The sequence below is a fragment of the Pristiophorus japonicus genome, chromosome 6 (assembly GCF_044704955.1).
Source record: "Pristiophorus japonicus isolate sPriJap1 chromosome 6, sPriJap1.hap1, whole genome shotgun sequence".
Taxonomy (NCBI): domain Eukaryota; kingdom Metazoa; phylum Chordata; class Chondrichthyes; family Pristiophoridae; genus Pristiophorus; species Pristiophorus japonicus.
This window is the reverse complement of record NC_091982.1, coordinates 54,919,998-54,930,819: the sequence shown is the minus strand read 5'-3', so window position 1 is coordinate 54,930,819 and position 10,822 is coordinate 54,919,998. Positions and strand designations below refer to the sequence as shown.

The 10,822-nt window shown below is 42.9% G+C and overlaps 1 protein-coding gene across 1 annotated transcript; it reads right to left on the bottom strand.

Annotated features, from left to right (window-relative positions):
• Positions 1-350: 350 nt before the first annotated feature.
• LOC139266115 (aristaless-related homeobox protein-like) lies at positions 351-7,782 on the bottom strand. Its single transcript, XM_070883963.1, has 5 exons — positions 7,473-7,782; positions 6,254-6,749; positions 5,488-5,533; positions 3,350-3,630; positions 351-582 (listed from the first exon to the last, which is right to left on the bottom strand). The coding sequence occupies exons 1-5, from the start codon at positions 7,780-7,782 to the stop codon at positions 351-353; spliced, it is 1,365 nt and encodes a 454-aa protein (XP_070740064.1).
• Between the last annotated feature and the right edge of the window lie 3,040 nt (positions 7,783-10,822).

Below are 10,822 nucleotides of genomic sequence, written 5' to 3'. Positions count from 1 at the left end.
CGGTGCTATTAACTGGAATGATAGCCTTGGGTAGCAGTCAGGTGCAGTTCTGGAGGGGGAGGGAGCTGGTCACAATGCACATGACACCTTTTTTTGCAATGAATTTGTTTTTTTTAAATGTTTGGCAGTTTTGTTACAAAGCGGTGGATGATTCCAATTGATTCTTCCTCCCCACTCACCAAAGTTGCAATTCATGTCAACAAAGTACCAGTTCCGCAAACAGCAATTTCTCAAAAACAAAAAGGTTTCGAACCGTCTCTTGAGTTGCAGTCTCTTAGGGTTACCCCTGGATCTGCTGGGCGGCCCTGTGTTCAGTGACAGTCCCTTCTGACAAGGGGCTGGGACGCTTCTCAACAGACCTCTTTGCCCGCACTCGCCAGGTTCGGGAGCAGAGCGATGGGAGGAGGGCTCTGAGCCACATGTTCTTTGGCTTTTAGTCTCAGGCTGGCGATGCTGGAGGATTTCCTGTCCATGGCACTGGATTGCGGGTGGGGACTGAAGGCAGCAGGGGGATCCAGGGCAGGGACTGGGGGCTTCACAAGCAGCGAGGCTGCCATTAATGGGTTCACAGCTGTGAAGAATCTGTAAACCAAAAAATAATCATAAGCCGCATGTTGATGGAAAAATGAAACGTTATAGAATTTAGTTATACCTCACTTCCCCATAGAGTCAACTCCGACATTAGTTTGTTAAAAGCAAAAGTCAAATACTGCGGATGCTGGAAACCTAAAATAGAAACACACAGCAGGTCAGGCAGCAAAGAGTTAAAGTTTCAGACTCATGTTCTGAGGATGGGTCACAGACCTGAAAGGTTAACTCTGTTTTTCTCCCCACAGAAGCTGCCTGACCCTCTGAGTATTTCCAGCATTTTTTGCTTTAATTTTTAAACCTAGAAAAGTTGTTCTGAAGAGGAAATGGATAAAACCCAATATCCCCACTGATCTCAGTACAAATGAGTTCATAACCTTAAATTTCTTATGCACTATATATTGTTTTCAGTTCGCCGCCTCCTTATGCATTAGCGTCAGTCAATATGAACACAATTTGTCGAAATGCACACAGACCTGGTACAATGGCCATCAGTCAGGGGGCGAGGACACGGTGCGAGCAATTCCTGGCCAAGAAAGGCTGCCAACCATTTTGCATTTCTAAAGTAGCGTTTGTACAAATGACTCTATGTTACATGACAGTGAACAAATAATGGCACAGCACAGGCGAGCAAATTAAACAGGCCAGCCTGACCTCAGCTGACTGTTTCCTTGGGCCTGAAACATTGCACAAAAAACACATTTCACACCAATTGTCGAGTCGAAAAGAGGATATAATTCTGCTCACAGATCCAGTGGACACTGAAAAGTCCAGCTTCATCCCGGACAGAAGTAAAGCCCAAAGTCTCCGATGGCCTATTGGCTGGGGGTGTCTCACTCTTGAGTATGGTTCGTTCTGCAGTCAGATTAGATTTAACTTTCCCGTTAAGACACTTCGCAGTCATTGGGCAACCACTTCACAGTGATGCTTAGGTGACAGTACAAAAAAGAAAGAATTGCATTTATATAGCGCCTTTCACGACCACCGGGCGTCCCAACGAGCTTTACAGCCAATCAAGTACTTTTGGAGTGTAGTCACTGCTGTAATGTCGGAAACGCGGCAGCTAATTTGCGCACAGCAAGCTCCCACAAACAGCAATATGATCATGACCAGATAATCTTTTCTTTTGTTGATTGAGGAATAAATATTGGCCAGCACACCGGGGATAACTCCCCTGCTCTTCTTCAAAATAGTGGCCATGGGATCTTTTACATCCGCCTGAGAGAGTAGACAGGCCCTCGCTTTAACGTCTCATCCGAAAGACAGCACCTCCGACAGTGCAGCACTCCCTCAGCACTGCACTGGAGTGTCAGTTTAGATTTATGTGCTCAAGTCTGGTGTGGGAGTTAAACCCAAAACCTTCTGACACTGAGCCACAGCTCACAATGTGCAACCCGTGTGTACTGTTGTGTGACACACAATTGCTGGCACTGCATTGGAAAGGACAAGGAGAAGGTCAACAATAGTACAGTGTAAAGGGAATGAACTGAGAAGAAACATTCAGCTTTACAGTTGAGATATAAAGTTGTTTTGTGTGTGTGTGTGTGTGGGGGGGGGGGGGGGGGAGAATCTGATTAAAATAACATCTCAAATGATACAGATAATTACAGATTATTACTTTCAAGTTTTCCAGAATGTAAACATGATGGAAATACTCGGCAGGTCAGACAGTGTCATGTCACCGACCTGAAACCTTAACTCTGTTTCTCTCTCCCTGAGCTGTTGAGTATTCCCAGCATGTTGTGTTTTATTTGTGATTTCCAGCATCCGCTGTATTTTGTACCAGAGAACATAATTGAAATAGACGAAAACTAAATTTTTAAAAATCAGAAAGGACTGTTTTCTTGCTCAAAGGAAGTGATACAATATTTGGAGTGGCGAGCCAGACAGTGGCCGATGAGGCAACATATTGGGCTGATTTAAAAAGCAGGTAAGATTGTGGTGGGAAAATTAAAACATTACAACAGTGACTAAAGTGCCAAGCTGAAAAGCGCTTTGAGACGTCCGGTGGTCATGAAAGACGCTATACAAATCCAAATCCTTTTTATGGAGACTTGAGCTTCCAGAAGCCCAAAGCCCTATTCTCATCCTTGACTTTTCTTCTATTCTCAAATCAAGTTTCCAGCCGTATTTTAACCGCCTTCTTTTGCCATTTCTATATCTCCAATACTTATCTTCGGCTAGGAATGGGGAAGAGAATCCGTTGTTCAAATGATTGTGAAATCTCAATCAATTGTTAAAGAGGTTTTACTTAATTGAAATGTAATTCTTTTTTAATGCCCCTTTAGGTAAAGTATTGCGGGCGCAACATCTGTAATTCGATCTGAAATTGAGCTATTTGTTGGGTTTTTAACCGCAGTCATGAATATTAAATGTTAGGCATTTGTGTATCTCCACCACAATCACACATTCATTGTAACCTGTATATCAGGATAACACTGAAGATAAACAGATAGCAGTGACATTTTGAACTTTACTTACTATTCGTTTTTAAAAAATTATTTTCAGTGAAGAAACTGGCATTATTTGTGTAGTTAAAATGGGCAAATGATATACACTCAGGGACACCAGCAACGCCTGTCTAAAATAAAATAGCCGTAAAAATGGAGAAATGAAATAGATGTGACTTTTGATTGGAAAAATTAGTATCAACATAGTTGGCCTCCTTAAAGGTAACGATAAAGGAAAGGTCTAACTCCGAATATGGCAGACAAATAGTGTTGAAAATATGAAGACATATCCGGAAGCGATTGCCACTAACCTTCCGAAGTGTGGATTGAGCAGTGGGTGTCTGAAGAAAGTGGTCCCGATGAAGGTGCTGAAGCCCAGTTGGGAGGCAGAGCTGTAGGCGTTGGCAGCAGTCGGTGCAGTGAGCGTCGGGAGAGAGGTTGACCTCCAGCTCGGCTCCACCCCGGCGGACTGGCCCAGCGGCATGTCCAAATAGAGTCCCAGGGGGCTGGCTAGGGACAGGCCGTGGGGGTGGCTCAGGCTCCCGGCCTTTTCGCGTTTTCTCCACTTGGCCCGACGGTTCTGAAACCAAACCTTGAAAAGAGGCAACACGGGAGTTGCAGAGCTGTGTCTACCACCACCCCCCCCCCCCCCCTCCCACACACACACACACAGTATAAACCATGCACTCTGGCCAAGGGCACATTTCAATCAAAAGTCACCCACCCGGTCACGGACTACTGTTCAGTTATGGTCCGAGTTATAGCCACCAATATCGTAAATGATCGCAATTGATAGCATCATATCAGAGCGGGCAAAGTATTGGAGTGACATGGTTTGGGTACCGGAGGCACTTGTTTGGGTTCTGCATGTTCTGCAGTTTAGAAAAAATATCTCAAGTGGGATTAAAAAAGCTAGGTTCAAGTAGGAACACTACCTGTATCGTAAAGCGATTCCAACAAATATTCTCCGGTAACATGTGGAATTTTACAGATTGAATTCTTAACTCTTTTAAAGACCGCGATACTAGGCGGGTTTTAGCGAGTTGGGACACCCCATTGCCCAAGTGCAGGATATCTGAAGTTAATTGAGTGGGACCCATGTCAAACTTCAAATAGCCGAGGGCATTCCAATACTAGTTACAGACTCGTATGATCTGCAACATGCAATTTCAGGTAAAGTGAAAGTTATTTTAAACCCCAATCTTAAGGTGAAAGGCAATATTCTGGTTAAACGACCAGGCAACACATCTTCAGTACATGACTTTAATTTTCAGTCTGATACTCTAAAGTTGTCCCATTTCAGAAATCGGTAGCCAATCTGAGTGGAGGAACAACCCCCACCCCCAAACCTCAAGGTCAAACATGCAGAGCTACCTATGGCACATGTGTATAAAATGGGGCAGAAACGATCCTAAAGTCCACGAGGAGGATGGGATCATTAGGCCGATATGTGAAAGAACTGCAGTCCTCCAAAGGGCCGGGTAAGGTACACTAAAGTCCGCTGTTCAGCCGAATCATTTCTCAGCCCATCCACACCATGCCAAACAGTTCCGGTCTGAGCACCGAATCTCCTATTGATAATGAAGTCTCTAAAATGAATCGCCTCGTGGATGCGATATTAAAATTTCAACTGCAGACGTTAAATTTCGATAATACAACTCGATACTTTTATCCTTGCAGGTTGTTCCGTCTGGAGGGCGGAACAACCCCCCCCCCCCCCCCAATCCCCTTCTATTTCAGATTCTGCAATATTCGATGAAATACAATAGGGTTCGCGCTCTGAACTCGGGAGCAGGATATTGGGAACTGATACACAACAAACGCCCCTCAGAAAACACTGTGAATTATTGCCCTAGAGCGGATCCTTGTGATAACTCGGTTCATGTTTTAGTGATTTAATTATGTTTATGAGCAAAAGGTTTGAAAATGTCATGTGTTAAGGATGTGTCTTTTTGAATAAACTCAATCAGGCCACCCAGCACCGCCCGTGCCGTACACCATATGGTTCCTGTTCATTGACACTCCCCCAGGCCCTTTGTCATTTTCACCAGTCCCCAGAGAACAGACATTTTTGAGTGCAAAATACACTGAATCCCGGTAATTTAACTTTGATCTGCACCGGCCAATGATCGGGGGAATGTTTTTACTTTGGCAATAAATAAGCAAACGGCTAAATCTAAATTCTAGTCATCCAATTTAAAATAGTTTTTTCCCCCTCTCTAACTCTTTTCATGTGGGTTTCTTTGATTTAGAAGTTCAGAGCGCAGTTTGCAATCTGCTGTTTATTACGGTTTCTTAAATCTCTTATTAAGCCCACCCCGCATGCTGATAACTCCCCATAGCTGCCAACGAACGCAGTCCATTTTCTGACCATTTGACCAGTTAAGTATATGGCGGATTTCAAGCTCTCCCAGTCCCAACCCCATCTAACAAGGTAAGGAGCACCTACCTGTACCCTTGCTTCCGTTAAATCAAGTCGCAATGCCAAGTCCTCCCTGTGAAGAAACATGAACCGTTACTGTCCAAACAAAGCTAGATTTGACTCGACTGTACATTTTTTGGGACTCGTAAAGAATTTGAATTGTCTGCGTTTTTGTCAATATTTCGTTGCTGAAAATGTATTTATTTACCAGTAGAAGGAACGCAGCGAGTATATGACCATTATATTTAGTGGAAACACTTCAATTCTCAGTAAATTGCAATTTTTCCAACGCATTTTAAGGCTAATCAAACGTCCCGAATCGCTCCACAGAGGGGACAACGAGAATTCGGGCAGAGATGGTGACAGAATTTCAAGGGAGGGGATGTAGATTTTTAACACTGTAAAGCTTCTCGGAGGCGTCTTAGATTCGTGTTTTATTTATCCCTAAATGGATAGGCTTTGTGTTTTCACAAAGAATCAGAGGTTACATCTTATCTCGGGCCACACAATTATTGCAGCCCGCTTGTTTTATTTGCAGGGGAGATTTATAAAGCTTGCGTCATTGTGGGACCATTTACATTGACAATTGAGGTTTTAGATTACCCTCCTCTACAGTTTTAAGTCTGCTTTTTCTTTAGCTAAAAAAGATACAATTTATCTACTTGTCAAGCCTCGTATTAATCAGCGTCGTTCGTTGAGAGCGAGAGAGACTGACAGTTAGAGCAAGGGGCGATTAGCACTGGTCAGTTAAAGTGAGTGTCCCCTGGGTTTTTTGAGCTGAGCCATTTCTTACCTTGTGAAGACATCTGGGTAGTGCGTCTTCCTGAAGGCTCTCTCCAGCTCCTCCAGTTGAAAGTTGGTAAAAGTTGTCCTGTAGCGCCGCTGTTTCCGTTTGAAGGACCCGTCCTCTTGGTCACAAGAAAAATACTGAGCGCCCTTGACACTGTCTCTCTGAGCTGCCTCCTCGCCCGTCCTCTCCTCCCCATCTCTCACTTCCAGAATTTGGTGGTCCACCAATTGCTCGCCGCCCGCACAGTTCTTCGCCTCTCGTTCCGCCAGCACCGGGGACGCTGCATGTCCCACCCTGCCTGTCTGCAAAAGCTTCAACTCGCCTCGCCCCTGCCCTTGCATCAAGCCGGAGTTCATCTTCTCTTCGTTAGAAGGAAGTTTGTCCAACCAGTTGGCGCTGGCGCATTCTCCTCTGCCCGGTTGCCCCCGTCTCGGGTGATGTGGACCCGCGGAGAGTTGATGCAAGCCCGAGCCGCGAGTGGCTGCTGTTTCTGGTCCACCTGAAAAGAACAAAAGGTGAACACAACTCGCATAGGGTTCTGACAGGGTCACCCACCCGAAATCTTAACTCTGTTCTCCACTCCACAGTTGCTGCCTGACCCGTTGAGATTTCCAGCATTCTCTGTTTATATTATCGCACAGTTGAACTGCGAGGCAAAACATCAAACCAAACAATGTTTGCATAATTTTAACCGGACTAGATCGCTAAAAGCAATGGTTTGTCTTAACTTTGACATTTCCCCCTCTTAACAATTATGTGGCGTGTGAATATTTATCTTAATATTTATTACATAGCAGTATATGTGTTAATTTCTCTTAATATTTATTAAATAGCAGTCTTTGTGTATTGGTTTCTCTTAATATTAAATAGCAGTATATATGTATTCATTTCTCTTAATATATATATTAAATAGCAGTATTAGGTATTCGTCTCTCAATATTTATTAAATTGCAGTATATGTGTATTAATTTCTCAATATTTATTAACCAGCAGTATATATGTATTAATTTCTCTTAATATATATTAAATAGCAGTATATAGGTATTCATCTCTCAATATTTATTAAGTAACAGTATATAAACAATAACAAATAAAACAAAGTATAAATATGGAAGATACTTTTAGGTAAGTTGCCATTACTTTTTAAACGCGCAAACTCAACTTATTTTATAAGGGTAAATAATATCAAAGTTTGTTCAATTTCAACCCCCTGCCAACTTACCCTCAGCTTCGATTGCCTCCCTTTGCAGTGATTTGCTTCCAACCTCCCTCCGGCCCGATGCCATCTCCCCCTCAAGTTTATTCCCAATCCTTGCCCCGGGCGAAAGGGCATCTTCGCGTTGAGTGGGCGGGCTGTTGCCGCTGCGTCCCAAGATGCTGTCGATGAGGTAGGAGGAGAGCAGAGGGAACGGCGGAGCTTTCTTGCTGCAGTCGGCATCCAGGTTCCCAGGACCAGGCGGCGAGCTGCTGGCCTGGGTTTTCATGGCACACACTGGATTCTCGGAGCAGATCGATTTCCGAGCCCAGGGCATCAACGTGCCTAACGAGCGCATTGACGGCGCTTGTAATGGACAGTAATTTGTGTGCTCGCCACTTTAAATAAACACTTCTCAGCCTGACTTCCCATTGGTACAGAGTGCACAGCGCCGCAATATCACGGTGCTCCGGTACAATGCAAAACCTGGAGCGGATTTCTTCCTGGCAAAGACTTTACTATAAATCAACTGCTGGAACATCGATAGTGTCATCCTTTAAGCTCTGTATTGATGCTTAAACACGTTTCATCTTGGTAAAATGTGCTTTGAATGGAGTAATTTTAAAAGGCGACTGTAAAATACGCCACAGCTCTTTATCCGTTCTCAAAACTCAAATGAATTTAGCTCTTGATTTAAACACTATAGGCTGGGGTCTCTTGGCTGAGGGAGACTTGATTGAAGTGTATAAAATTATGAGGGGCCGAGATAGAGTGGATAGGAAGCACCTGTTTCCCTTGGTAGAGGGGTAAATGACCAGGGGGCATATATTTAAAGTAATTGGTTGGAGGAGTAGAGGGGAGTTGAGAACTTTTTTCACCCAGAGGGTGGTAGGGGTCTGGAACTCACTGCCTGAAAGGCAGAAACCCTCATCACATTTAAAAAGTATTTGGATATGCACTCGAAGTGCTGTAACCTGCAAGGCTATGGACCTAGAGCTGGAAGGTCGGATTAGGCTGGATAGTTCTTTCTTGGCGGGCAAAGAAATGATGGGTCAAATAGCCTCCTTCTGTGCCATAAATTTCTATGATTCTACGAATATTTTCTACAGATGCAAGTGGACGACAAACATAGGCCTAGAAAATAGGTTAAATGTTCAAACTATAATGTAACAGTATCATTTGAAAAGGGGCAATACAGGTTTTCAATGTCGAAAGAGTAATTGTAAATCAGTCATACAATGACTAGACCGTACCTATAATTGGGAAAAATGCCTCAATCGAAAAGTAATTGAAGTTACATTTTATAAAGAATGATTGGTGTTGTTACTTCGCAGCTTGTTTATTTATGATCAGTAAAAAAAAAATTGTCTGCAGCAAAAACCAGACGATCAAATCTCGGCTGAACTGAGGAACATTGCACCTGGGCTGTGGGCTCTATACTGCCTCTTGTCCTAATTGTCGTCTGGCCATTGAACAAGGCGCAACATTCTATCTCGATATGAAGGCAAGTTAAAGAATGCATGTTTTTGGCTGAATTCATGACTGCGTGATTGTGTTCTGGTGAATAAAGAAATTCCAGGTTTTTCCTCCTTTAAGACTCTCCTTAAAAACCTACCTCTGTGACCAAGTTTTTGGTCACCTGCCCTAATATCTCCTTATATGGCTCGGTGTCAAATTTTGTTTGATAACGCTCCTGTGAAGCGCCTTGAGATGTTTTGCTATGTTGAAGGTGCTATATAAACGCAACATTGTTATTGTTGATGTCATACTTAATCTTTTTCCTGTGTAATTTGCAATTATTATTTCTTGATTTGAACGCAGCTCGACCCCTGTGACCCCCATCCCCCCCTCCAGATATGCAGCCAAAAGTACAGGTCATCCAAAATCATTCAAAACTGTGTGTGTTTTATATTTAAAAATCGTTGTTGTAGTTATGGAGTGTAAAATAGTTCTCTGGGTGTTCAAAATTTAATTTGTTTATAATGACAAATGTTATAGCTGCATAATAGTTGCTTATTGGATCACATGGCTTTTGCCTCCTGAAAGGGTTATTCAGAATATATTTAGCTATGAGGAAAGATTGGATAGGCTGGTGTTTTCTTTGGACGAGCGGAGGGTGAGGGGAGATTTAATTGAAGTGTGTAAAATTATGAGGGGCTTAGATAGAGTGGATAGGAAGAACCTATTTCCCTTAGCAGAGAGGCCAATAACCGGAGGGCATAGATTTAAAGTAATTGCTAGAAGGATTAGAAGGGAATTGAGGAGAACCTCTTTCACCAGAGGGTGGTGGGGGTCTGGAACTCACTGCCTGAAAGGGTGGTAGAGGCAGAAACCTTCATTGGCACAGACACGATGGACCGAATGGCCTCCTTCTGTGCCATAAATTTCTATGATTCTATGAACATCTGAAATTGTGCAGACCTCATGAATTTTTCTCCAGTCTGTGGACATTTATTGGCTTGATGCTGCAATAGGTAATTGATTACTATTACATAGCACAATTGCATCACATTTTTACATCGAAATTACAACATGGAAACTGTCCCATTCGCAAACCAATCTATGTAGTTTATCCCATACACAGTGTTAGTCCCATTCCCTTAGCCCTTCATCTCCTTTCCTTTAACCACCTATCACATCTGTTCTTAAATGTTTGACATGGTCTCTGCTTCAGTCAGTAACTCAGTTAGTGCATTCCAAAACCTCACAATGTTCTGCATTAAAAACCTCTCCTGCTCTCTAAACCTCTTACATTTAATATTAAATATATACCCCCTTGTTGATTAAATGATAAGTTATTTATGATCTACAAAAATATTCCTGATCATGTACAATTCCAAATGCGATCACAAGAAATTCAGTTTTTATCTATTTTGTCCCAACACTTCAAATTCTAAACATTTCCATCAAATTACCCCTTAATTTCCTCCGTTCTAAAAAAACCCCCACAATTTTTCAAGTTTATCTTTTTATTTCTCGGTTGACAACTCCAGTGCAGTGCTGAGGGAGCACTGCAATGTCGGAGTTGCTGTCTTTCGAATCAGATGTTAAACTGAGTTCCCATCTACTCTCTCAGAAAGACATAAAAAGCCATTCGATAAGGTGTCACATAAAAAGTTACTGCACAAGATAAGAGCTCACAGGGTTGGGGGCAATTGATTAGCATGGATTGAGAATTGGCTAACTAACAGAGAACAGAGAGTCGGGATAAATGGGTCATTTTCTGGTTGGCAAACAGTAACTAGTGGGGTGCCACAGGGATCGGTGCTGGGGCCTCAAATATTTACAATCTATATTAATGACTTGGATGAAGGGACCGAGTGTATTCTAGCCAAATTTGCTGACGATACAAAGATAGGTGAGAAAGCAAGTTGTGA

Bases quoted from the DNA above. Each gene is read 5' to 3' on its own strand.
- LOC139266115 (XM_070883963.1), bottom strand. From the start codon at position 7,782: ATGCCCTGGGCTCGGAAATCGATCTGCTCCGAGAATCCAGTGTGTGCC. The intron at 6,750-7,472 runs GTAAGTTGGCAG...TGTTCTTTTCAG, and splicing joins GGAGGCAATCGAAGCTGAGG to GTGGACCAGAAACAGCAGCC. The intron at 5,534-6,253 runs GTAAGAAATGGC...GTTTCTTCACAG, and splicing joins TACCCAGATGTCTTCACAAG to GGAGGACTTGGCATTGCGAC.